Here is a 27,692-nt window from a genome sequence, read left to right as displayed (position 1 = left end):
ACAAGTTTTACAATAGGCGTGAGTCCTTGTCAACGGTTGGGGGATGTCTCCTTTTTGGGGAAAGATTAATAATTCCATCGTCGCAGCGATGTATGTGCTTGAATCAGCTACACTTAGGCCACCCGGGAATTGAGAGAATGAAAGCTTTGGCTCGAAGCTATGTCTATTGGCCTGGCTTAGATTCAGATATTGAGAGCCTGGTCAAATGTTGCCAACAATGTGCATTGGCAGCAAAGTCTCCTGCGTCCAGCTTACCAATAACATGGCCAAAAACGAATGTACCGTGGCAGCGGGTGCATGTGGACTACGCAGGCCCTATTGATGGTGAATACTTTCTTTTAGTAATTGACTCTTTTTCAAAATGGCCGGAAATCATTTCAACAAGAACAATCTCAGCAATAGCCACCATTCGCATTCTTCGAAATTTGTTTGCACGTTTTGGAATGCCAACTGTTTTGGTGACCGATAATGGAACACAATTTACAAGTGCAGATTTTGCAGAGTTCTGCAACATAAACGGCATTGAACACATCTGCACAGCACCTTTCCATCCTCAGTCGAACGGACAAGCAGAAAGGTTCGTCGATACTTTTAAAAGAGCCTTAAAAAAGATTAAGGAAGGGGGAAGCACCGTAGCAGAGGCAATAGATACGTTTCTACTTACATACAGGAGTACACCGAGCAAGTTGTTGGATCACAAATCACCTGCCGAGGTAATGTTCAATCGGAAGATTCGTACATGTTTGGAGCTTTTACGATCACAACCAGTTTTAGATACTATGGTAGAAAGCACTAGGATGAATTTGAGGAATTTTAAAGTCAACGACTTAGTATATGTAAAGCAATATCGTCGTAATAGTTGGAATTGGGTCCCAGGTGTGATAAGCGGACACATCGGAAGAGTTATGTATGAAGTAACTATTGAGCGGGGTAGGAAGCTTCGTTCTCACATTAATCAGTTGCGGACACGAGTTCATGGAAGCATCGCCAGTAAAGTTGCTGCTAAACTAGATTTTACTTCAAAGAGGTCACTGCCTCTAAATCTGTTGTTGGATACATGGAACATGGTTGAAGAATCCCATAATCCAGACGCAAACCTAAATACTGGTCAACAACATGAAGTGATAGATGATGCCAAAGATTGTATGTTGTCATCGTCCCCATCTCCATCGTGTGCACTGTGTCCGTCGTCTTCACCGTTACCGTCCTTATCATCACCGCCCTCATCGACTTCGTCGTCTACGCTACTGTCCCCTGAAACGTTCTTGTCGCCGACCTCACCAGGGTTTGAAACGGCCGACAGTGCAACGCCCTCGCCGTTGCAACCTCTACGACGATCTTCGCGGGTTCGAAGACCGCCTCAGTGGATGGCACCGTACCAGCAATATTAAACAAGGAGGGATGTTGGGAGCGTAGTCTAATGTGCCACTCACGAGTGACCTTGTTGACGTGGGCACTTAGACAGGCACCCGGGAGTGACTCGCTCTCTTCTGCCGGGACCGTCGACGAGGACGGATGTTAAAACATAGATATTAAGTTGTGCGTATTAAATGTAAAATAAAGTGTAACGTTCATAGAATACAAAAAAAATAAAAACCAGAAACTACGGGCTTACGGGGCTAGTTGTTTTTTTAAGTTGGTGCTTGCTATGGTTTTTATAGACTAGAATGCAGTGGTATTATCTATAAAGGATCATCAACTTTCACTACGCAACTTCAACCTTTTGTAAAGAATATAATTTCCTGGTCAAAACTTTAATCTTCCAACAAGTTCTATAAAACAAACCCTCCCGTTTGAAATGTAATATCAGAATTGGCTTCGAGGTAAATATTAAAACACGTTTCTGGCTTCGCTGAAACTGGTTTTGTCGGTTGAACTCCTCTGTCACCGTTTTGTCTCTCACACGATCACGTTGACAGCTGGCTCAATCGTGGGTATGCTTGATCTTACAGTTTGTTTGCCTTGATTACGCTTCGTTTTCCTTGCGCATAAGAGTAGATTGTATTGAGAAACTGCTTCACGAATACCACATGAAAAAGGTTTTTGGTGCCAATGCATTTATGATGTGCCGCTTGATCCTCAGATGATCATCGATCGCTCTGGCCTTCCTGATAATATACTCTACCACTGTTGTTGTGTTGTAAATGTTAATGTTAGTACCATGGGAAACCCGCTGCGATAGGAAATTCCATGAACTTGCCTGTTCTCCGAACACCGGTTGAAATTTATATAAGTCTGCGGCTCCGATTGAACTGATCTTCATTCGTCTTTAGCAGCCATCTAGTGGCCGTTACAGTCGTTGTTCGTTTGTTCTGTGTTAATTGCTCATCGCCATGGCATACGGACGGATTGGCGTGATAGTTTCAGGTGTAATAGCAGCGAGCTTGTGTTTTAGTGCAGGTATTAAAAAGAGAAAATAAGTTAACGCATCATTTATGTGAACCGAAGGAACAGTTGAAATAATTTATCATTTTTTTTATGCCGACAGTCAGTGCCACACTGTTCCCAGAGCGAGTTCCGGAGCTCGAGTCTATTAGCTTATTGTTCCCGAATGAGGAGGAAAGTGTGACAGGTAATAAAAATGAAAAAAAAATGGTAAAATATGTAGTAAAATTGTTTATATATTATAAGCATTGTTTGGCAAACCCCAGTTTACCCCGAGAGCTTTTACTGGAGTAGAACAGAATGGAAGAGCGCTATCTTGAAGATTTTGTTCGTCACATCAAATCACGTCATTTTCAATTCCAGATTGTCTATACTCAATTTACGGATACGGAGGGATAGGACTGGCAAGCTCAATATTCTCTGATCGATATGTCGACAAAACTTACAGCCACACGGTTCGCGTACGACTTGGGGCCACAACCTGTGTCGGGCTGATCGTTAATGAAAATCATATTCTTACGTCGTCAGATTGTGCTTCAGCTGAGGAAGAGCTATTACCCGAGGTTAAGCTAAACAACGAGACTGTTGATGCGATAACAGTTTTAAAGTTGTTCCCTCATCCAAACTATAACGTTACACTGCTTCGTCTTTCAACCAGTATTGAGTAAGTCTCATTTCTCACTTAAAAGCACCATGTAATTTATTTGTAAATCGAATCTTCAATCCATTTTCAGATTCACACAACTAGCTGTTCCGGTCTGCTTCTGGGATGATATGTTTGATGATGGCTTTGAAAAAATTCAATCAATCTCAACGGGTATGTTTTCGGTTGGCAATGTAGCAAGATTCATGTAGCATATTTTTAATGTTGCGATATCTTATCAGCACCAAACGGTAATCTGACATTGGATGAGACGGTGTGTTCTTTCCAAAATCGCAAGGACTGCTTAAAGGATCTTCTGCTGAAGAGCACTATGTTACAGACAAGAGCAATCGCTCACTATCACATGCATCCGTTTGTGTTAACTTTTGGAACGGATGAGGATGGTAACACCCTGCCTGTATCTAAATACATTGGCTGGATAGAAACGGTCACGGAAATGAATATTACTTCTTCCGGTATGTGAAAAGGAGCATGTTTGTTTTTTAATTCCGAGCCTCAACGAATATGCTTGCCTTGATTGCAGAATGCGTTTCTAAGTACAACGATCTTCGCGAATATGAAGATTCAATGGTTTCCAGGAGTGATAACTATCAATCTGTGCAGTATTCAAAATCTCGTTTATCGATTACCAGCGTTGATCAATATAAAGTGCGCATCTTACCGAATACGGCGGAAACTGGCTCCAAAAGGCATTGCTACGGATCACTAATAGGACCTCAGTTTATTCTGACGGCAGCCAACTGCTTGAAGCAATACGTCGAGTAAGTATCACCGATCCACTCTAACGTAAGGCGTTTGTGGCGGCGTGTAATCTTAAATAACTTTCGGGGACATTTTTTAACTCTAGCGTCAACTTTTCCGTTGAGATGGCACAGCCAAATGTGTATTATCCGATGAGAGATAACAAAATTCGAGTGCGCACCAACGCCCGCAAGGTGCATTATCATCCAGAGTATGATGCGAGTACATTTGCAAATGATATTGCCCTGTTAGAATTGATGACTCCTATTTATCAGTAAGTGCTTCGCCATCTCAATACGTGTGTCGTATGGTAGCGTATACGTTGGACTGTATACTTTTAGCTTCAATAAAACTGTACTACCGGCTTGCATTTGGTCCCGAGACAAGTTGCCGGTGAGCGAGTTCCAAAGCAACGGGTACGTGCCATACAACGAGACGATCGATGATTCCGTACGAACTGATCAGCTTTATGCGACCGCCGACGTATACGATGACTGTGTGGAGAAGGTGCCACAGCATAAGATTTGTGCTGGGTTCCCGACAGCATTGGTACCCCGGTTTTGCCACAACAGCATCGGTTCCGCATTGTCACGCTCGTTATTCGCATTCAACCGATACTTCGAGTTCATATTTGCGATCAACAGTCAGGGCGAGAACTGTGGATTTAATTTGCCGACCGTGTACACGAAAATAGCACCATACATCCCATGGATTGACAGTATTATGTTTGCCCCGAAAGGTGAGAGAAAAGGGATAGATTTCATGATCTATGCAATGACGAAATATGTAACAAAATTTCGTTGGTTATATTTGCAGTTCACTACGAAGACGATACCAAATACTACGGTGATCGCTGTCAGGATGCCAGCGGTGCCGAGGGTACCTGTGTCAGTCTGCAAAATTGTCCGCGGCTCGAATAGGTAGTTAAAAAAGGCGGTGAGATTAATTCCTTCGGTACTTGCTCATTTGGGAAGCATACCGAAACGGTGGTATGCTGCTCAGAAGAGAACATGCTGGTTGATGAGGATCATCGGGATGTAGTAGCGCAAGTATCCGAGGAACTAGAAATGTGCCATCTGCTTTATCATGAGTACCGCAGAAATAAGTCTCCCTATCAGGTGGATAATTTTCCGACCTATCCGTACTTGGTAAGACACTGACTCAGAGCGCACAGTGAGCCACCAACGGACTAATTTATGCTTTTTATAACACAGATTCGAATTGAAGACAATGAGAACCGAACTTGCAATGGTACGTTAGTGTCCAAGCAGTTTGTCCTAACCACTGCAACCTGCTATCAAAAATTGGCACATGATGAAGCTATGATCGTAGCTGGAAATAGTACGAAACAAAAACGAAATGTTCTGGGTGCGTTCGTACATCCAGAGTTTGGCGGCGTACCAGTGGAGTACAATTTAATGCTGCTGAAGCTAGATAGCGAAGTTAAAATCAACAACGAAACCATCCCGGCATGTCTGTGGCAGAATCAAACCCACACGCCTTTACGACTGGAGGAAGCATTTGCCAAGCCACACTATAAACACCAGTACCGGTTCCCTCTGTTCAACAGACATTGCCAGCTGAAATACCCCAAATGCAATGTTACCAATCTAAATATGTGCGTTGAGAAGGATAACATGTACTATCATCATGACATCCATATTGATACGGATGGTGGTAATCCTCTTGTATGGCACGTTGCAGAGGGTGTTGAAGAGTGTAAGATAACATACATGGTAGGCCTTTTTGGATCCGGTCATTCAGTGGAAAATATCAATGATGATAATAATGATGAGGACGACTATGGAGCACATCCCAGCCGGCTATATTATACCGTGTACCAGAGGATCAGCGAACATTACAACTGGATTAAGAATGTGATTACGGTGGAAATGCAAAACAATGATAACATAGAGTTCACAACAGAGCAAGGATTATAGAACTAGGTAGTTAAATCAGGGTTTTTTTGCATAAGTCTTTAGTATGCCTTCAGTATCCTTGTCTTAACAAAGAACAGAAAATGTACTGAATGATCGTTGATGTTTTTTTTTATAGACGGAGAACTACGGATGCTATCGTGATCATCACACTTCCGAATGCTGCCGAAAGTCCCGCGCTATGAACAACGCCTCCACCTCCAGGAGGTTTCTCGGTTGTTCCTTCGTAATTTTGTTCCACTAGCCAGGACGATATGGTTTCGGAGTACTTCTCCATCCATCCCATGTTTTGTTCAGCTTGCGCAATGGCCGCTTTCGCAGCATTCTTTGCTGTGTTGGAAAGAATGTCTTCAAAATCTTCGACAATGTTCCTCAACTGCAACAGGAATTGATAAATAAATGAGATTATAAAAGTGTTCATATTTCTTATTTTCCTCTCTACAATCGTCGTACTTACCACCATGTATTCCTCTTGTGAATTAATTCGATTTCCAAGATCGGTGAAGATAGGCGCCACGGAGGTCAGCAGGTAGCTAACAGTGGAAAAGTGCTCGTGTAGATAGCGCAAGGCAGCCATGCGGGCTATGGTGTTGCCATTGATTAGACCGGAATAAATTTGATTTCGCTGGGCGGCCGTGAGAGGGAGGCCAGGATAGTTGTATGTTGTAAGGGTTAGATAATACTCCACGATCGTTTCATTGCGTGTGCAACCGACGCTGGTCAAAAACCGATTTATCATGTCCAACTGCTGCGGCTGTTCGGCAGATTGAATATATTGCTCGAACAAATCAATAGGAATATTAGGCTGCGTGGGAGGTGCATATTTATGCCAAGCACAAAACACTGTCGCTTGAATCTCGTCGGGTACAACGAATGATGGATCTTGTATGGCGCTATTTGCTAGTGTAATAGAATCGTCAATGCATTTCTGCACACCAGAGTAGCACGCCAGGTAGACAGTATTTCCACGATGCAGTCTGCTGATATGGTCCATTGGTCCCGTTAGTAGAACATTTTCATACATGCAGCCAGTAATGGAGCGCAGGTAGCTCTCGAATCTTGAGTATTGGCTGCTTGCCGAAAACATCCGATCCAGGTGCAACAGCGCATTGTAAGCCGTGCTCCATGGAATGTATTCCGTTTCGCGCTCCAAGTATTGCAGCAACGAAAGGGCTACATCGTAGCTGATTTCGCCAGCTCGAGCAAGATTCGCCACATCATCCACCAGCTGTGCCCGATTGATGACAGGAAGCAGTACATCGAACTGATCGCTGTTCAATGCATCGATCAACTTCTGCCAGTTCGTGGCGTCGTAGTTTACCCTGTAATAACCCGTCTGCTGTTTGTTGACAACGACCCACTCAAGACCTGCCCCCACAGTAACGGTTGCGGTAGGATTCGAAGGTGTCAACCAGAATGTCGGAGCTGTATCTTCAAAATCATCCAAGGAGGCTATGTTCGACGCGTAGTTAAGAGGAACGAAGAACAGCTTGTTTTCCGGCGGACTGTCGTTGTCGTTTGGCAACCAGAACCGCTTTTGGGATGCTGTCAGGGTGCGTGTAGTACGATCGAAGGACACCGTCACCACAGGATATCCGGGCGCGTTGGCCCAACTCTCGAAGATGGCTTCCACGGTATCTGGAAGGTCTACGGTGCGGAACTTCTCAATGCTTGCGTAGAGATATTGTGGGCGTGTCGTGAGATAACTACGCGATCGAAGATAGTCATTAAGGGCTTGCTTAAACGTATCAAAACCAATGACATTTTGCACCATTCGAATGACGGAGGCGCTCTTTGCGTAGACTACATAATCAAACAAGTCATTCAAAACGTCAGGATTCGTGGCATAATAGTTCATAGGACGATTGTGACTGTGGCAGTCCTGAGAGAGAGCCGAATGCACGTTGTTAACGATGAACTGCTCCCAGAGGTTCCATGTGGGTTCAAGCTAACAAAACAAAAAACACCAACAATGAATCGGATTTAATTGGGTTTACAAAGCTTTGGGTCTTAAATGGATCCTAAAAAATGGGTCTTGAATGTGTTAATACCTGTGACGTAATGTAGTATTCAAAGTAACGGGCAAAACCTTCGCTTAGCCAAAGATAGGTCCACCACTCCGGGGTGACTTCGTTTCCAAACCACATATGAGTTAGCTCATGTGTTATTAGATCTGCAATGTTTTGCTTCGTTCGAACCGTTGTTACACCATCTTCATAAATCAGGTACTGCTCTCTAAACGTTATGAGGCCCCAATTTTCCATAGCCCCCATTGCAAAGTCAGGTATAGCAATCAAATCTACTTTTGGCAGCTGGTATTGGTGACCAAAGAACGTTTCCAGGGTCCGCAAAGACTTTCCGAGAAATTCCAGCGCGTACTCCGTATGTTCTACCTTGCTCTCCTGTTGCATGAAAATATACAACATTTTATATTATCTATGACTAACATTATTAATCTAAAATATCACTTTTACCTCGGCAAATACGCGAAAACGATCTGAGTCAAGAGATAAAGTTTTAAAGTCGGAAATGACAAACGCCAACAGGTAGGTCGACATGAGCGGAGTAGTTTCGAATGTTGTTTCCGTGTAATCTCCATTTTGAACTCTGAAAGCAATGAGCGTCAGTATACCAATTGGTAATGGTTATAATTTGGAGCGTTGTTATTGATATTCTTCTTGCATATTTACTTTTCCATCACCGGCATGTTTGACAACGCGATGTACTCAGAACGGTGTCGAATATGAACATCGAATGTTGCCTTGTAGGCGGGTTCATCGTAGCAGGGAAACACGTTGCGGGCGTAAGTGGATTCGAAATGAGTTGTTGCCAAATACCTAAGTTGTTACTCATGATTAATATATGTTGTATAATTCAAGATTGTGATTGATATCAAACTTTCAAATTGATAAATCTATTGTTCGTGTTGGACAAGCACAAGGGTTTTTTGATTCTTTATATAGTATGGAATTTGAAAGTTAACTTGCGAAATGGGACGAAATGTTGTTATTTTATTTTGTATCGCATAAAGTCAATTAAAACAATTTTTCAATAAATGGTCAAATAAAATTCAGAACGAATCTCAACCGTAAAATAATGTATGGTCAGTATGTTTCACTGACGTTCACGGTTGAACGCACGTTGTATTGCGCTCTATTGTAGAACTAATCGTAACACCGTAGCAACGTAAATCTTACCTAGTGTTGTTCCCCACGGTATAACTACTTCTGTACAATCCTTTTAGCTCGGTGCCAATGTTGTTCAGAAAGCTCATCTGAACTCTATAGATTTCTCCGGTTTGCAAGCGCTCGTTAAAGTTCAAATAAAGTAGTTCATACTGTTCCAGGTATACGAGACCTCCGAGTGCCAATTCCTGGCCATCCGGGCCTGTAACTTTAATGCTGTCTTTGTCGATCACTAGACCGTTACTGTTAAGATAGAAATGGTTCTGATCGCTAGTGTAACGCATCTGTATGTCGACGGTGCCGGTGTACGAGAAGAAGTCGTAGTTTGTGACATCGAGAAATAATTTGTAGGATATTGGTTCCGACACTTTCGGCAGAAGATAGCCACTGTCATCGTGTGAATCGCGTGTAAGTGAGTGTTTGTCCTCGCTTATAGGTGCTAACGCTAGGATAAACGGAAGGATGACAGTCACTAAGCACAGTATTGAACGGTACATCTTGAAGGTAGTACACCGGATTAAAGACTGCCAGTTACGTGAAAAATGCCCATTACATGATACATTAGCTGTGTAGTTATTGTCACAATAAACCATTCGCAGCCGGATGGATTAATCGATTTACAATCAGGATCACAATGTGAATATGATACCGTATCAATAGTGCTTCTCCAGATAGCATGTTATCGCTTCGTAGTGGACTCAAATACTGATAACAGAACCAATTGGTTGTGTCCAAGTACCTACAGGGTGTATACATGAATACCAGTGCCTATAAATATCTGCCTATTCATATTTTTTTAAAGCTGCAAAGTTTCAAGATAACAGGTAAACGAAATGTGGTTTGAAACAAATCCGCAAGGATATTTATAATATTTTATTATAAAATGTTCATGATAAAATTCCAATTTTCAAACAATAAGTGGATTGAGCAACACCAACATGTCGAACATCGTTATTAATAAGTTAGCGTTAGTTCAGTATGCCATACTAGCGTCGGTAGAGCTACTATTAAAGAGATTAGACTAAACGTAATTGTTCCCGTCCCGCTATCATCTGTGTCTCCAATGTTTCGATCTGCTAGCCATTCGGCAATACCATCAGAATACTTGTCTAGCCAGTGTAAATTTTGCTGCGCTTGATTGAGTGCTTGAGTGGCTGCATCCAATACAGGAGGATCGAGTAAAGATAAATGGGTGTTAATCATTTCGAGCAGCTGAAAAGTTCAAAGCGAAAATAAGTTACAAAATGGCTGCCCACTATGATTACTTACTAGTGATTTACTTACCATCTGATATTCAGCGGGAGTGTTTATGCTACTTCCGAAGGCATCGAACATGGGAACCAGTTGTTGCTGAAGATTAGAAGAAACATCAGGAAACCGCTGGTTGATGTACTGAATAGCCGCTATACGAGTAGGTGATCCACCTTTAATAAGGTTTGTTAATATGTTCGTTTTCATACTCAATGTTATTGGAAACAATGCCACATCTAGCTCTATCAACTGCAAAAAGAACTCGATCATGGCTGGATCCCGTGCGCATCCGACTGCGTTGATGTATTTGTTAATTAAATATCCATACTTATCGGGTGAAACCCAAAATTTTTGAAATAGTTCCAGCCCGTAATTTGCTTCGAGAGGTATTTTGAATTTGTTCAATGCACAAAACACCGCTGGTTGCATTTCTTTTGCAATATTTAAAGATCCTTCGCTGATCGCTATTTCCAGTGCGGTGGTTACCATATTTAAACATGCCTGTACACCTGAATAGCACGCCAAATAAATGGACTTCTCTCGATGCAATCTACTCATATGATTATGAGGGCTAGAATTTTCAGTTTCGTTGAAAACTCGTTCAGTAATAGTTCGTAAAAAACTTTCGAAACGCATATAATCTTTGTTGCCAGAGAACATCCGATCCAGCTGCAACAGCGCATTGTAAGCCGTGCTCCATGGAATGTATTCCGTTTCGCGCTCCAAGTATTGCAGCAACGAAAGGGCTACATCGTAGCTGACTTCGCCAGCTCGAGCAAGATTCGCCACATCATCCACCAGCTGTGCCCGATTGATGACAGGAAGCAGTACATCGAACTGATCGCTGTTCAATGCATCGATCAACTTCTGCCAGTTCGTGGCGTCGTAATTTACCCTATAATAACCCGTCTGCTGTTTGTTGACAACGACCCACTCAAGACCCGCCCCCACAGTAACGGTTGCGGTAGGATTCGAAGGTGTCAACCAGAACGTCGGAGCTGTATCTTCAAAATCATCCAAGGAGGCTATGTTTGACGCGTAGTTGAGGGGAACGAAGAACAGCTTGTTTTCCGGCGGACTGTCGTTGTCGTTTGGCAACCAGAAACGCTTTTGGGATGCTGTCAGGGTGCGTGTAGTACGATCGAAGGACACCGTCACCACAGGATATCCGGGCGCGTTGGCCCAACTCTCGAAGATGGCTTCCACGGTATCTGGAAGGTCTACGGTGTGGAACTTTTCAATGCTTGCGTAGAGATATTGTGGGCGTGTCGTGAGATAACTACGCGATCGAAGATAGTCATTAAGGGCTTGCTTAAACGTATCAAAACCAATGACATTTTGCACCATTCGAATAACGGAGGCGCTCTTTGCGTAGACCACATAATCATACAATTCATTCAAAATGTCAGGATTCGTGGCATAATAGTTCATAGGACGGTTGTGGCTGTGGCAGTCTTGAGAGAGAGCCGAATGCACGTTGTTAACGATGAACTGCTCCCAGAGGTTCCATGTGGGTTCAAGCTGAAACAGTTGTTAGAGCATATTATAAAGATAGTACTTGAATACCGGCTGGCAACCAATACCTGTGATGTGATGTAGTATTCAAAGTATCGGGCAAATCCTTCATTCAACCAAACATAAGTCCACCATTCCGGGGTGACTTCGTTTCCAAACCACATATGCACCAGTTCATGTGTTACAACAGCAGCAATCGATTGTTTAGCTGCAGCGGTGGTTTCCTGTTCATTTTCGTATATCAAGTAATCCTCACGGAACGTTATCATCCCCCAGTTTTCCATGGCACCCATGGCAAAGTCTGGTATGGCTACCAAATCTATCTTTGACATTTGGTTTTGGCGACCAAAAAAGTTTTCCAGCATTCGCAACGATCGCGTTGCAACTTCGTGTGCATAGGTGGTGTAGTTTACTTGGGTTTCCTGTTGTGAATGAACATAATGACTGAATTATAGCTAGCATAATTTATTTCACCTTCCAACTTCGACATAGACGTTACCGGAGCAAAGACACGAAAGAGCTCGTTGTCGGCAGATAACGTTTCTAATTCCGACACGACGAATGCGACTAAGTAGGTTGACATGAGCGGAGTGGTGTCAAACGTGGTTTCACTGTATTGTGCATGTTCAATTCTACAATAAAACAAAAGGATGATGAGCATTACTTTCCTGTAATCGCATCTTATCCGGGACTATACCTTTGAATAGCTGGCATATTTGATAAAGCAGTATGATGGGGCAAGTGACGAATGCGCACGTTGAACCTCGCCTTATGTGCAGGTTCATCGTAACAGGGAAAAACCGTCCGGGCGTAGGTGGCGGCAAAGAAAGTCGTAGCCAAGTATCTATTATATGTGTAGACATAATTAAAATTAACGCAATATTTGTTATTTTTTTTTTAGCCAAGCAAATTATGAACCACTTTATCAAAATCAAAATTTGCTCACTTTATCTTATCTTCCACACGATAGCTGCTGCGGTAAACACCTTTGAATAAATTTTTGTTGATCGTACCACTGAATTCAATATAAACTTTGTATATAGCATTTATTTTAAAATTTTCAGCAAAGTTAAAATAAAGTTGCTCAAACTCAGGCGAGATGTCAAACGATTTTATCGGTATCAGGGCCCCATTAGCGTCACTTACACGGAGGCTCGCGCCATTTATTGTTAGGCCTGCGCTGTTTAGTGAAAAACTAGTTCCATTTCCGATGTATTTCATTACTATGTCGATCGTTCCACTATAGGTGGAAAATCTCTCATCCGTCATGTCAAGGAACAGATCGTAAGATACCGGTTCAGACACAGGGGACAAACGATAACTGATTGAAGATATATCATCGTTCTCCACGAGCAAAGGATTAGTGTATTTATTTGCACTTAATGGGCTGCTGCTGCTACAGTATGTTACTGCACAGCATATTACTATGAGTATGAGAGCTATCGTAGGCGTTTCTTTAGAACGTACCATATTGATACACATGACGCGACGACGTCTTTCAATCTACTGACTCAATGATACATTTGAGAGGTCCTTCCCACGGTTTGCTTCTCTACTGCTATGGCCCACAAAGCCACCAAGATCATTTCTTTATCTTGACCAGCCGTTACGATAACAATACATGTACAAATACTATTCACAACATGGCTGGCTTAAAGATTATCTCATACTGCTGTTGATATCGTCATAAAACAAAGCAAAGATAGTTATAAAGATTTCGGTTTCCATCACGAACACCTAGGACGGAGCGTTAACGCGATCAGATAATGCTTTATTGGTATGCTTCATTATATGTTCAACGAACTTATCTGGCCGTAAGATGATTGATACGTTTTTTTTTGGTTACCTATCATTGATTACCGATCGAGTGTAAGAATTGCATACTTATGTTCGTTGATCTAGGTGCTACTTATCTGTACACACATTATTTGCACTATGTTTGGTGTACTTTTGAAGGAAAGTCCTTTTGATTTTCTTGCACAGTTTATTAAGGCAGTACGATCATCCCGTTGTTGAATGCGAGAAAAAAATCCTAAACGGTATGCCTTTACAATATCTTTACTTAAATTAATCATTTACGTTCAACGGATATTCAGCACCGAAATTTCAAGAAGATCTATGTATCGACTACCCATTCCATAAGGGCGTCCCTATGGTCGTTTCTTCTACTTGTTCCTCCTTTGCTGTTATGGCTCCTCAAAGATCGACCCGTCTCAAAGTTACCGAAGCTCCTTCATTTGCGATAGCGCTGTAGGGCATCTACCTTCACATTCTCGACTGTATAAATGTCAGCCGAACAAACATGTGCCTTTACGATAAAATGATGCCTCCTATGCATGCAGCCGGTGGGATGCAACCGCGAGCTGTCGAACGCCCTCAGGAACGAAATTTACTATAGCTAATTACCATTTAGTGTTTAGCCATATTGGCGCTCGTGGCAAAGCGCTTACAAACCGGAGATAATTACCTTTTAACACTGCATCGTACACTGAGATAAGCGTAGAACCGTTTGTGCTGAACATTTAACTGGTAGTAAATAAGTTGGATGGATTCTGTTTTAGCTTCACCAGTTGTGATCGATCGTGTGATCTATAAGCTAGGCTGAGATTGTCATGTCCAGATCATGTGAGTCTTAATTGATTCACTGGTAAAGGGTGGAATCATATTGTCTTACATTTTGGTTAACGTTCAACCTATAGGGCCGTGGAATTCACGGCTTCGTCATCGGGGGTTTTGCAAGAAGTGTATTGTGTTTGGTGTACCTTTGCGAGCAATCAATCATTCATTCATTTTCGCTTCAAATCCGTGTACATGAGACTACTAATTTGTATCCCATAAGACGGAAGACAACAATCTCCCTATTGTCAATTGACGTTGTGGTAGATCAGTGGGAAGAACCGATTTAAAAAAACCGTAGTTTGGAGACAATCAATTCATGATGGTTCAATTTCAACGGTTAACTGCGTCGAAAAAGTGAGTCACAGTTCCGTCTCTTAAACGGAAAGCATCTGAATGTATAGCCCCAAAGCAATGTGTAAGACGTTCAACTGGTACACGAATGATATCACTTGGAACCCCCTCCTTTTCCAAATTTCTACCGATAGCGTCAATATTCACGTATCTAAACGAAAGATAAAACAACAGAACTTATGCAGGGTGGTTCTCCGTTTCACGGTTTGTCGATGTCTCGATGGCATTATACCTTTCATAGCAACGGTAATAAGTACCTTCTAATTCATTTATAACGCTGATAAAAGGGCTCTACGACGGTACGAGATCCATTCTTCACATTTTTGCTGTACTCGATTGCTGCTCTTGGCGAACTGCTTCTTGAGAAGAAGACGCTATATATACTGACTAACTTTTGAAGCGTACCTCCAGTGCAGAACTAGTCGCTTGCAGGTGGTTCGACCTCATACATTGCAAGTGGTACGAGACGTGTGGGAAAGCTCAGTTTATCACTCAGGTAATAGCAATGTGGCAGTGTATAGTGGATGCAGCCACAAATACTAGGATCGTTGCTTACTCAAGTAGGAACTTAGCCATAGGATCGTTAGCGTGCGAAGGATCAACTCTTAAGCTATGAACACAATTTAATAAGCCGATCAAAAGGCAAACAACCGTTTATCTGTTTCGAATAAGCAACTATACCGAGGCTTACGGAAGGAAGACAGTTGTTGTCGTGATCTGTTACTACTTCATCTGCTGTGAAAATTTTAAGCAAAACGAACACAAAGCTTGGTGGATAATATTTAATTTGTGATCACATTTTGTTTCATTACAGAATGCATAGTTTTGTGCGATACATTCCAGTGTTGGTGATTGCTAGCGCATGTTTGCTAGCACAGAATGTCGACGGTACGCCATTGCAACCGCAGGAACCGAAGCCGTCTGAGGTGGAGTCACGTCTCTTGCCGGAAGAGTACCGGCTGAACGATGACGTTTGGCCCACGCACTACGATATCGAGATCACGCCCTATTTTGAAGCTGAAGGCGATAAGAAAGAGTTCACATTCGACGGTAGCACCACGATAACCGTAGTGACGGAGAAAGACAATGTTACGCAGATCAAACTGCACAAGGCGCGGATGGATATCCTGTTCTGGAGCGTCGTGCGAAAATCCAACAGCCAAGTTGTGCGCCCCGTGAACGAAACATATCAGGAGGAAACGCAAATGCTGACGCTGCATCTCAGCGAACCGCTTGTGAAAAACGAGGAGTACTATGTGACATTCAACTACGTCGGTCTGCTAGAACAGGACATGGGCGGGTTTTACAGGAGCTACTACACGGTGAATGGCACGAAGGTGTGGCTTGGATCGACGCAGTTCGAGCAAACAGAAGCTCGGCGCGCATTTCCCTGCTTCGATGAGCCAAAATTTAAGGCGACATTCATGCTGATGTTGAATTACAATCCCCTCAAATATAGTGTTTTCTCGAACACGCCTATCAAAAACAGCGCCAACGTTGGGTAAGTGGCGCGGCACTTTGGTGAAAAGATGCAAGCAATTACGAGCTCTTATTTGTCTGGTTTTTTTTTAGGAACAATCGAACATTGGCAACGTTCGCCATCACGCCAAAAATGTCCACTTATCTGCTGGCGTTCGTCGTTGCACCGTACAAGCTGACTGGAGAGGATGATGTGGCGGTGCTTTCGCGCCCCGAGGCCGCCAATCAGACCAATTACAGTGTGGCGGTGGGACAGAAGCTGCTAAAGAAGCTAGGCGAATGGATCGACTATCCGTACAATAGCGTACCGGAAATATCTCGCATGTACATGGCTGCCGTGCCGGACTTTTCCGCGGGCGCGATGGAGAACTGGGGCCTGATCACCTACAGGGAGTCGAGTTTGCTGTATGTCGAGCAGGATGCCACCAGCATGCAGCAGCAACGTATCGCCACGATTATATCACACGAGCTGGCCCACCAGTGGTTCGGTAATTTGGTCACCTGCGAGTGGTGGGACGTGACCTGGCTGAACGAGGGTTTCGCTACCTATCTGGAGTACTTTGGCACGGCTCTGGTCGAATCGACGTGGGAGTTGGATCATCAGTTTGTGGTGGAGAAGCTACAGAGTGCCATGCAGATGGACAGCATGGTGTCCACTCATCCGATGACGCATACCGTTTACACACAGGCGGAAGCCAGCACCATGTTCGATGCCATCTCGTACAACAAGGGTGGCGTGGTGTTGCGAATGACGGAACATTTTCTCTCCAAAGCCGTGTTCATGACCGCGCTGAGAGATTACGTGAAGGAGCGCCAATTTAAGCCCTCCCGCCCGGAGAATCTGTTTGCCGCGCTAGATAGCCAGAATGTGAATGCAAGTGCCTTCATGAAGCCCTGGACTACGCAGCCAGGATTCCCACTCGTCACCGTAACGGGCAACGAGAACGGGTTTACGCTTACTCAGCAGCGATTCTTCGCCAACGGTACGAATCAGGACGATAAACTGGTGTGGCCTCTGCCGATCACCTACGCCACCGATGCGGCGCAGTTCTCCAACACGAAACCGCTCATAGTGGAGACGGAATCGTACAACATTTCGGTGGGTAATGCATCGGAGCTGCAGTACTTTGTACTGAACAACCAGCAGGTGGGCTACTATCGCGTTAACTATGATGCTCCGTTGTGGGGCAAAATTAGCCGAGCCTTACGGAGCGAGGGCTTTGGTGGAATTCACGTGCTGAACCGCGCGCAGATCGTTGACGATCTGTTCAACCTCGCTCGAGCGGATCTCGTAAGCTACAGCAACGCGTTAGACATGTTGGATTACCTCAAGGAGGAAACCGAGTACGTACCCTGGCTAGCGGCTTTGAACGGTTTGAACGTACTGGCGCTACGAATCCACAATGAAGACGAAAAAATGTTCTCCGTACGTATGAAGGAGGTCTCGCGGAACGAGACGATAGCTGCTTATCGCTGCATTCTTTTCGATTTTAGCACCATGTACTGGATATACTTGCGAAGGTTTACGGGCATGTCGAATTCCGAACCCCCACCCTTTCGGATCGCAGAGTGGACACTTACCTGCGGAGGTTCGTACTTGAATGGGCCTGTCGGCATGGCCACGACGACTGCATCAAGAGCGCCGTTGATGAATTCGAACGATTCCGCGCTAATCCGAGCGTCAAGTGAGTAGACTTGCGTGCCTCACACTTCACGTGCTGTGGAGCTGAAATTGAACCTATATGCTACTCCTGCTATCTCCGTATAGGGTTCATCCCGATCTCCGCCAGGTTGTGTACTGCGAGGGAGTTCGTAGGGGCACGGAGCAGCAGTTTGATACGCTGCTTAATCTTTATCTCACGACGAACGTGGCCACGGAGCAGCAGCTGACGCTCCAAGGCATGAGTTGTGCCTCGGAGAAAGCGTTAATTTATGTAAGCCTGAATTGATAGCAGAGGGTGTGACATATTCCCTATTAGCCGCATGTACTAACCAAGTTTTATTGTGCAGAAATACATGAACCTCACGAGCTCCCCGGACGTTCGCAGTCAAGATAAGAGTACCGCGTTATCGCTGGTACTGAGCAATCAGAATGCGCTGGAATCCGTAACATCGTACCTGGTGTCGAACAGCGAGCGGTGGGCTGAGGCGTAAGTAGCTAGAGATAGTCAAGCCGTTAGCCTATGAGTTATGCCTTACTCCCTGCTTACCATTGCAGTCACGGAGGCTACGAGCACGTTGCCGTAGCACTGAGCAGTGTTCTTGTCCGCGTGAAGGATGCAGCGGTAAAGGACACCATTGGGGCATACGCAGAAGCCAACAAAGAGATCCTGGGAGCACCTGCGTTCGAGCTGATTGCCAAGGGCTTGACGGAGTTCGAAGCTAACCAACAATTCACGCTGAACCACCGCGATGAGATACGTGAATTTTTGAAGCAAAAAAGTGGCAGTGGATCTACGCAAACAGTGATCGTGAACGTTGCGATGGCGTTGTGCTTGGCACTGTTAGCCATGTGCCGGGTGTAGACGAATGCTCCCAAATAAATGATGGTGTGATTTAATTTTACTACTTAAAAACTGCAAGAAATTCATTCTTGTCTCACAGGAGACAGGGAGAGTCATAATTTGGATGCTTCAATCTTCTTTGCCTCTGCAGATAGTGATTGGATAAGGTAATACCTGCATCCTGTAGACTCGTGGAATTCAATTAGGACAGTTGTAAGAAATCAATCAAAACAAATTAAAACGCCGTTGGAATCTTTGCTGTGTATCATGCTCAGTTAGGTTTACAACTGACACTCATGTAGACCACCGTCGTCATGTAGAAGCTTGATATCGTCTGACTTTACTCCTCGGCTACCAGAGGAGTGAAGCCTATAGACACGCTGCGAATTTTTGTGGTACTGAGGGAACGAGTTGGATGGCTTAGCTGTTTTATTGGGACCTCTCTTTCGAAATCGATGCGCCGGGTGTACCAGAACGATAAAAGCTATCAATTGCACACTATCGCCGTAATACTGATAATACCTGTCATCTTGATTCGATTTTCTTACTTTTATGATTTTGTTTTGCACTCGCACATGCTCGTGAAGCCTTCGGTGCCCATCTTCTATATAAGTCGGTTCAGATAGCCAGCTATGCTCAGTGGATGCCGAACATTTTGTAAAATTGCAGCAGGTAATTAGTGATCAGAAAAGCTTTGGATGGATTGAAAAAAAAAATGAATAAAACCGTAAACTGAATAGCTGGATACAACGCTAGAGAGAAATGTTTTTGGAATATTGTGTAGAAGAAGCAACTTCGTTTCCATAACCGATCGCATTGGTTGCTTTCTCTGGTGATCTACGCTCATGTGCATCACGATCAATTTGGAAGTTGCCGAACCTGTCTAGTATATGGCTCTTTACATGAAAATGTACAAAAAGTGCTTAGTCCAAACACGTGACACATTTAAAGCAATATTCGACTTTAACAAAACGTTAAAGATCCAGTTTCAGATACTATTTATAAGTGCCGTGTACCACTATTCCCTCGTCAAGTGTATCATGCTACAGATTATAACTCAAGTGTATCATGTTATAGATTGTACTTAACACTCGTTATAGGTTAGAATCAAATATAAAGGGGGTTTTTCTTAGTTTGACATGCATGTAGAGATAAGACACAAAATATATTTTTTTAAGTATCGGCACACCGTAGCGTCGCGAACATCTTGGCACGCACTTATCAATGGGTTGTCTTTATGGCCCATTCATGGAGATTAAAGTATCATCGTGTACAGTTGAGTATCTCCGTGTCCTTATCTAATTGATGAATCGTTTCAGCATGACGTTGGTGGAAAAACTGGTACTAGCGGCGGTGGTAACCTGTGCCTGTCTTACCGTATCATGGGCGACCCCGGTCGATCCGGAGCGTTACTTCCTGGTGGAGGCGGAACCGCGAGCCAATTTGGAGGACTACCGACTGAACGATGACGTGTGGCCTTCGCGGTACGATATCGAGATCAAACCCTACCTCGAGACGGAAGGCACCAAACAGCAGTTCACTTTCGATGGCACCGCAAAGATCACGGTTCGCACCGAGAAGTCTAATGTCATGCAGATCAAGCTCCACTCGGCACGGATGGATATTCGATCGTGGAGTGTCACTCGCAGCTCGACCAACGCGGTAGTGCAGACGAGAGAAGCCGTTCACGACGCCGAAACGGAGATCCTAACGTTGCCTTTGAACGAAGCGCTGGTGCCAAACGAGGACTATGTTTTACTGTTCACCTACATCGGAAATATGGACGAGGACATGCATGGGTTCTACCGGAGCTATTACTGGGTCAATGGGGAAAAGGTTTGGATGGGTTCGACCCAGTTTCAGCAAACCCACGCTCGACGTGCATTCCCTTGCTTTGACGAGCCCAAATTCAAGGCTACTTTCCAGCTGAAGATAAACCACAAAAGCCCACAGTACAATGTGTACTCCAACACTCCGATCTTGAGCAGTGCGTTTGCAGAGTATGTTCTGAACAGTATTGGTTTCTGTATTGGGATTGTATGTGAATAACATGTTTCGGGTGTTGCATTTTGTATTTGCACTTAGATCTGGACGAAACCTGACGACGTTCGCCGTTACGCCCATAATGTCGACCTACTTGGTGGCGTTTATTATGGCTCCCTATGATACCAACGAACGCGAAGGACTGGGTATCCTTGCACGTCCGGAGGCTCGCAACCAAACGCAGTACAGCTTGGACGTCGGCATCAAGCTGCTGAAGGCTCTCGGTGATTGGATTGACTACCCGTACGCGAGCGTGCCGGAGATGACGCGCATGTACATGGCTGCGGTGCCCGATTTTTCCGCCGGTGCAATGGAAAACTGGGGCTTGCTGACGTACAGGGAAACCAACATACTGTACCGATCGGATGACTCAACCAGCATGCAGCAACAGCGAATTGCGGCCGTCATTTCGCACGAGATGGCCCACCAGTGGTTCGGAGACCTGGTGACCTGCGAGTGGTGGGACGTGACCTGGCTGAACGAGGGTTTCGCGCGGTACTATCAGTATTACGGTACTGCCCTCGTGGAAACGGATTGGGATCTGAACCATCAGTTCGTGGTGGAGCAGCTGCAGGGCGTCATGCAGATGGATAGCCTGACGTCCACGCATCCGATGACGCATCCCGTGTACACGCAGGCCCAGTCCAGTAGCATCTTCGATAACATTTCGTACAATAAGGGTGCTGTCATGTTGCGAATGATGGAGCATTACCTTTCGACCGACACCTTCAGGACTGCGCTGCGGGTGTACGTCAAGGAACGCGCGTTCAAGTCCGCACGTCCGGAAGATCTGTTCAACGTACTCAACCGGTACGATCCGAACGCCAGGTCCTACATGGAACCGTGGACGGTGCAGTCGGGTTATCCGCTGGTAACCGTTACCAGTCACGAAAGTGGGTTCACACTCACGCAGAAGCGTTTCCTCGTCAACGAACCCTCGCACTCGGATGAAACGCGTTGGCCTCTACCGGTTACGTATGCCACCAAGTCCGCTGATTTTGTTAACACGAAGCCCACATTCTACACCGGAGCTTCGTTCGACATTCCGATGCAGGACGCTGCCAACGTGCAGTACTTCATCCTGAACAACCAGCAGGTGGGCTACTATCGCGTTAACTACGATGCTCCGTTGTGGAACAAAATTAGCAAAGCTCTCAAGAGCGAGGGCTTCGGTGGAATTCACGTGCTGAACCGCGCGCAGATCGTTGACGATCTGTTCAATCTGGCGCGTGGCGACATCGTGCCGTACGGTACGGCGCTGGACATTCTCGAGTACCTCAAGGAGGAAACGGAATACGCACCCTGGTTGGCCGCAGTCAATGGGCTAACCACACTGTCCCGCAGAATTCACGCCGACGATGAGCACCTGTTCGCGGTAAGCACCGATAGAATGTCGAAAGGCGATCATCGCACCATGATCTAACGCATGCGCATGTTGTGTTTTATTTCGGGTTTTGCAGATGCACATCCTGGACATTTTCAATAAGGCATATGACACCGTCAAATTCCAAGCGCCAAGCTCAACGGAGCGAAGAGTGGTCACCTACATGCGCCAGAACGTGCTGCAATGGGCTTGCAACTACGGTCACGAGGAATGCAGCAAGGCTGCCGTGGCGGAGTTTGAAAGATTCCACCAAAATCCCACTCAGAAGTAGGCACTAACGACCTCGATGTTCCACGACAGGGGACATATTGAATATCGTACTTATGTTTTTTCGTCTTCATCCTTTTTGTGTTGTCGCTTGGTCAGAGTACATCCCGATCTTCGCCAGGTCGTGTACTGCGAAGGCATCCGCAAGGGTTCAATGGAGCAGTTTGAGTTCTTGTTCAATCACTACCTCTCGACCAACATGGCCACGGAGCAGATTCTCATTCTGCAGGGTTTGGGCTGTGCCTCAACGGTCGAGCTGATCACGGTGAGTAATATTTGCTCTAAAATCAATTATTCTTTTTTTGAGGTATTTGAGGTACGAACACATCAACGGGCATAATTTGGGTTGATTCTTTTTCGCAGACAATGATGGATGCAATCGCTTCGCCGCATGTTCGCTCGCAAGACAAGAGCAATGCCTACACGTACGTCATCAATAATCCGTACACCTTGCCGTATGTCTCGCGTTACCTACAACAGCACCATGCTATTTGGGCTGCCGCGTAAGTACAAAACGAGTGGATCCTGTGGAAACAACGCTTAATCTTTCCCAATTTTCCAACAGCCATAACGGTTACTCAAGCGTGGCCACGGCGTTCAACAACCTGCTTGGTAGGTTGAAGAGCGACATCGAACGGGACTCGATCAACACCTTCATCGAGGCGAACAAAAACACCCTCGGACAGTCCGCGTACGATTCGATCAAGAATGGTTTAATGGATTACGAAAACAACAAGCAGTTTACGATGAGGAATCGTGACGAGATTCAGGCGTTCTTGAAAGAGAAAGCCGACGGTGGAGCAGCAACGATGCTAGCCAACGTGACGATGATCGTTGGGCTTTTGCTGCTGGTTCTCGCACGTTGGTAGGTACGGTAGTACAACTCTGTCCCGTACGACAAGCAGCTCACGTTGTACAAAAGCTTTTATATTATCATGTGTTTTTTTGTTTCGAGAAAATAAAATGATCATAGTTGATGATGGTGAATTATTTGATTCTAAAATGGACGTTAAAGTGGTGAATTATTTGATTCAAAAATGGACGTTTTACCGACGGCAGTGCTCGACTACCACTTATCTTTATTTTATCTTAAGTACGCTTATTAAAACTGCTAGCCACTAATTGAGTTACTACTACTTTGCCATTGTACCCCGATCATCTTTCTGGGCTGGGTAGCATAAGGCGGCGGTTCCGTTGGTTTCGTTCGATGTTCGTTGCACCAAAACTATGGCCCAACATGAGCCGTTTTCTAGTATTCATTCAGCCAATTAACAATCGGCTGCGTGTTGCGGTTTAACCACGCGATGTTTGCCTCCGTCCACTCTATCGCTTGCTGTATCGTACGGCCGCTATCTTTTAAATGCTGCTCCGCAAACTCCTTAAGCTGTTGCGGGAGAAAGAGCGAACCAAAATGGGAGTATTAATAAGTGTTGATGAACCGCAACCATATAAATAATAGCATAGCTCCGCAGGCTTACTTCCAATAGCTCGGTTTCGGTGTTAAACCGCTTGGTGGAATATTTGAGGATTATGTTCAAGTTAGACATCGAAGCGCCAAAGCTATAATTAGGAAAAGTTCATTAGTAAGATAACGCCACGGCGCCGAAGGCATTCGCGCGCTTTCCCTGATGCTTACTAGCTCTTCATTTTCGGCCAATTATTCCGCATGTAGTCGAACGCGAGCGGTTGCCCGATTACGTTATCCGCCACGGATAGGAACACGCGGAACGCGTCTTGCTTCCGGATACCGAACTCATCCGACATCGAGTTTTCCAGATAGCGCGTCAGAATCCAGGGCACCCGGGAACAACCCATGGCGGAGAGAAGGATTTCCTTTTCGCTGGCGACGGTCGCTTTCTGGAAGCGCTCCCAGGCAAAGTCCCACTCCGTTTCGTCCCCGTACTTGATGGCCGTACAGTACACCGTGCTCTTTAGGTTCGGTGAGATGCTGCGGAATGGTACATGAGAGTGAGTTTGTTAGTACACGGTTTCACCCACGAATAATCCCCATCCTGGAGAATACTCACGGATTGTTAATGTCGGGATTGGGTTGGTGCATCCATTCGTAGTACTTGCGGATGCAGTGGTTCACGCAATCCTTGGAACCGAGGTGACACGCTGCTTTCAGTACGCTAATCCGTTTGTACACGGTCAACAGCGGACTGTCGCGATGATCCTCGAAGCCAACGTCTTTGTAGACGTTTTCTATCAAATCAATGGAGTATTTCTGCGTGTGGAAAAACAAAACAACACACGATCGTACCTAACCATAAACCACATCCTTCTCGATACGTACCTTAAACAGCCCATAATGGCGCGTGCGTATTAGCATAGAGTCGATGTAATTTAGCGCCGCAATGGCGGCTTTCCACGGCACATAGTCGGTTTCGTACACGAGATACCGCGTTACGTTCAAGGCAACGGCATAGCTTAGATATCCCGCACGGGCCAGATTGAGAGCATCATCAATTAACTGCGCACGGTTCGAGGCAGCAATGCTTTTGTGTTTCTGCCTATCCTGCAGATGGTTGACGATCATCTCCCAGTTACGTTCGTCATAGTTCACTCGGTAATATCCTACGCAAATAGACGATATGTCAAGCCACGCTCTAGAGCCTGCGTTCTGACCACTCACCAGTTTGCTGCACATTAACAATCATCCAATCGTGACTCGGAATGTCGTGGTTGTTGATCACCAGCGCCTCTTCCGCCTTCATCCAAATAGCCGGTTTAGTCTGCTCGAAGTTGCTGTCACCGAGTGTGGTGTACGTGATCGGGATCCACCAAAGGAACCGCTCAGCCAACCGCGATGGCTCGGAACCAGAGTCAAAGCTGTTGGCGAAGGTGAACCGTTCCTGCCGAAACTCGATGCTGTCCGAAGCGTAATCACGCTGCACGGACACGACGGGAAATCCGGTTTGCAACGTCCAGGTGTCCATGATTTCCTTGACTGAGGTGTGATCGTCAAAGATCCCACCACGCCGGGCTTCGTTGGTCAGATACTCCCACAGATCGTCCTGGTTGGCGCTCTGGTATTTCCTGCAAACGGAACCAAACGATGTTATCCATATCCCTAGGAGGAAACCGCGAATTAACCGTTGTGCTAGCCGGTGCGTACTTACTTATCGTTCAGGTAGTTTGTCAGCCCGCGCTTGAACACGTCCGTGGTGAGGAAGTGATCCATCATGCGGATAATGGTCGCACCCTTGCCGTACGAGATTTTGTCGAATATCTCATGAATTTCCTCCGGATTGTGCACCTCGACCGAGATCTGATGTGACGATGACAGCGCATCGAGCGAGAACACGTTGTGGAGTTCGTTTACGACGAACTGCTCCATCGACTTCCAGGCCGGTTCAACTGCGTCCACACCCAGGTACTCCATGTAGCTGGCGAAACCCTCGTTCAGCCAGAGATCCGTCCACCAGGATGGCGTTACCAGATTGCCAAACCATTGGTGTGCTAGCGAAGGGACGAAATGAAATGAAGATCAGCTGAGTCAATTGACCTTGTCTTCTCCTAATCGAGGCTTACCCAGCTCATGTGCGACAACCGTTATCACGTGCTGCTTGTTGCTGATGGCGGACACGTTTTCCTCGTACAGCATCGCCGTCTCGCGGTACGTGATGAGGCCCCAGTTTTCCATCGCTCCGGCACTGAAATCCGGCAGTGCAATCATGTCCACCTTCGGAAGCGGGTAGTCGATGTGGAAGAAGTCCTCCAGGAACTTGAGCAGCTTCGGACCCACGTCGAGCGCATAGCGAGCTGACCGGATGGCGTCGGATCGGGCCCACACAGCGAAGTTTCCCGCCGTCAGGTTGAGGTAGTCACACACCACGAACGCCACCAGATACGTGGACATCGGCACGGACTGTTGGTAAACGTCCCAGACGTACCCACGCAAGTCCGCTTCCCTGCAAAAGTGGGGGCCGATGTGAAACCTGACGCTGGCAACATGTCCGTGCTCTCGTACTTACCCTGCTTCGTAGGAGCGCATCCGGGGCATGTTAGACAGCGAGATCATGTCCCGGGGACGCGCGATGCTTATGTTGAATCGTGCCTTCAACGCGGGCTCATCGAAACACGGAAAGGCACGCCGTGCGTCCGTTGGTTGAAACTGTGTCGTAGCGATCCATCTACGAAAGAAAACATCCAGAAGTTCGAACTAGAATAACGAAAATAGGACAGCTTCACGCGTACGCACCTCGTTTCGTTGTTCGCAGTGTACGAGCTGCGATAGAACCCCTGCAAGTAGTCATTGAGTACGCCTTCGTACCGCAACCGAACCACGTACTGAGCGTCCTTCCGAAGGGGCGTCCTCAGTACCAGCACGTAGAACTGCTTGCTAGCGATGGTGAGATTGTGATCGATTTCTATCACCTCCTCGAATGGCGTTTCTCCACCCGGTAGTGTCTCGTTTTCTTCCGACATTTCCGCTTCATTCCGCTCAAGAAGCCGCCCCACACTGGCCTCGTGGATGTCTAGCGCGGTCGCATGGAGCGTCACGTTGCCACAGTCCTCGAGTACTCGCACGTGAATGTCTACGGTGCCGGTGAAGGTGAAGTTGCCCTCCACAAGCCACGGCACGAGCCGGATATCGTACGCAACAGGTTCGATCGATCGTGGCAGCCGCAAATCTTCACGAACCGATGGCGTAATCGCGTCCTCGCCAGGCTGCACGTGACTCGCGCTCTGATCTTGTCCTGTTGTGTCTACACTTCCTGGTTCCACGGTGGAGTTAGGTTGGCTGGGCGACACCCCCGACGATGACGACTTGCCATTATCCTCCGGTTCACCCTGGTTGATCCCCGAATCCCGATTGCCCTGATTTGACGTGTGGGCTGTTTCCCCAGCCGACGAGTGCTGCGGGTGATGATGTGCTGACGAGGTGTGCTGATGTTCGCACAAGGTCGCGTGCTGTAGCGAGCCGTGGTGTTCATCGCACGATGCAAAGTGGTAGATTAGTAGGCCGGTGCCGAGCAACAGACAGCAGAAGATGGCACCCGTGGCTAGGAGCGTCATGCGCGTAATTAGGAATCCACCGCGGGTGCCAGCGGTCGTCGTACCGTCCAGCTCCATCGCTAAGGATTCCCGGATTTGCATTTTACTGCCGCTGTTGTTGTTCATGTTGGCCCTCGGTGCCGGTCCCTCGGGTGTCGCGTCTTTGATGAGTCTTAACTCCGGCACTTTATGGCTCCGGTTCTCGGGTTGGGATGTTGGATGAAAATGAAGCGCACTTTCTTGGCCGGTTCGCGTTCCGTCATTCGTCGCTTATCTGATAGCACGGTGAGTGGGAAGAGTGAGGCCCGCGAACGCGCGAACGGAATGGTGCGTTTTATTAATCTGGATTGTATCAATTTGGATCGA

The 27,692-nt window shown here is 46.0% G+C and overlaps 3 protein-coding genes across 3 annotated transcripts; 2 read left to right on the top strand and 1 right to left on the bottom strand.

The window, feature by feature from the left end:
• Positions 1-1,531: 1,531 nt before the first annotated feature.
• LOC128730516 (uncharacterized) lies at positions 1,532-6,104 on the top strand. The gene is given in 12 exon segments (XM_053823565.1): positions 1,532-1,564; positions 2,274-2,400; positions 2,489-2,572; positions 2,749-3,049; positions 3,120-3,202; positions 3,271-3,504; positions 3,573-3,810; positions 3,897-4,064; positions 4,132-4,529; positions 4,607-4,938; positions 5,005-5,736; positions 5,846-6,104. Coding segments are annotated over 10 exon segments (2,631 nt in total). The 5' UTR covers positions 1,532-1,564; positions 2,274-2,333; the 3' UTR covers positions 5,731-5,736; positions 5,846-6,104.
• On the bottom strand, positions 5,840-27,452 carry LOC128720865 (uncharacterized). The gene is made up of 18 exons (XM_053814568.1): positions 26,530-27,452; positions 26,303-26,461; positions 25,860-26,239; positions 25,448-25,787; positions 24,961-25,364; positions 24,622-24,902; positions 24,353-24,552; positions 23,962-24,273; positions 23,804-23,885; positions 23,582-23,709; positions 10,787-11,442; positions 10,197-10,336; positions 8,925-9,409; positions 8,418-8,564; positions 8,202-8,334; positions 7,779-8,129; positions 6,185-7,675; positions 5,840-6,103 (listed from the first exon to the last, which is right to left on the bottom strand). Exons 1-18 carry the CDS (start codon positions 27,450-27,452, stop codon positions 5,840-5,842), a joined length of 6,876 nt encoding a protein of 2,291 aa, XP_053670543.1.
• On the top strand, positions 19,259-23,229 carry LOC128730514 (membrane alanyl aminopeptidase-like). Its single transcript, XM_053823564.1, has 7 exons — positions 19,259-19,303; positions 19,951-20,631; positions 20,717-22,049; positions 22,135-22,325; positions 22,425-22,590; positions 22,689-22,828; positions 22,891-23,229. The coding sequence occupies exons 2-7, from the start codon at positions 19,952-19,954 to the stop codon at positions 23,192-23,194; spliced, it is 2,814 nt and encodes a 937-aa protein (XP_053679539.1). The 5' UTR covers positions 19,259-19,303; position 19,951; the 3' UTR covers positions 23,195-23,229.
• Positions 27,453-27,692: the final 240 nt, after the last annotated feature.

The sequence above is a fragment of the Anopheles nili genome, chromosome 2 (genome assembly GCF_943737925.1).
Source record: "Anopheles nili chromosome 2, idAnoNiliSN_F5_01, whole genome shotgun sequence".
Classification (NCBI taxonomy): Eukaryota; Metazoa; Arthropoda; class Insecta; order Diptera; family Culicidae; genus Anopheles; species Anopheles nili.
The sequence above is the reverse complement of the archived record's forward strand: the minus strand, read 5'-3'. Positions and strand labels throughout refer to the sequence as shown.

Bases quoted from the DNA above. Each gene is read 5' to 3' on its own strand.
- LOC128720865 (XM_053814568.1), bottom strand. From the start codon at position 27,452: ATGAACAACAACAGCGGCAGTAAAATGCAAATCCGGGAATCCTTAGCG. The intron at 24,553-24,621 runs GTACGTATCGAG...TTCCACACGCAG, and splicing joins GCCATTATGGGCTGTTTAAG to AAATACTCCATTGATTTGAT. The intron at 24,274-24,352 runs GTGAGTATTCTC...ACCATTCCGCAG, and splicing joins AATCCCGACATTAACAATCC to CATCTCACCGAACCTAAAGA.
- LOC128730514 (XM_053823564.1), top strand. From the start codon at position 19,952: ATGACGTTGGTGGAAAAACTGGTACTAGCGGCGGTGGTAACCTGTGCC. The intron at 22,326-22,424 runs GTAGGCACTAAC...TCGCTTGGTCAG, and splicing joins CACCAAAATCCCACTCAGAA to AGTACATCCCGATCTTCGCC. The intron at 22,591-22,688 runs GTGAGTAATATT...TCTTTTTCGCAG, and splicing joins CAACGGTCGAGCTGATCACG to ACAATGATGGATGCAATCGC.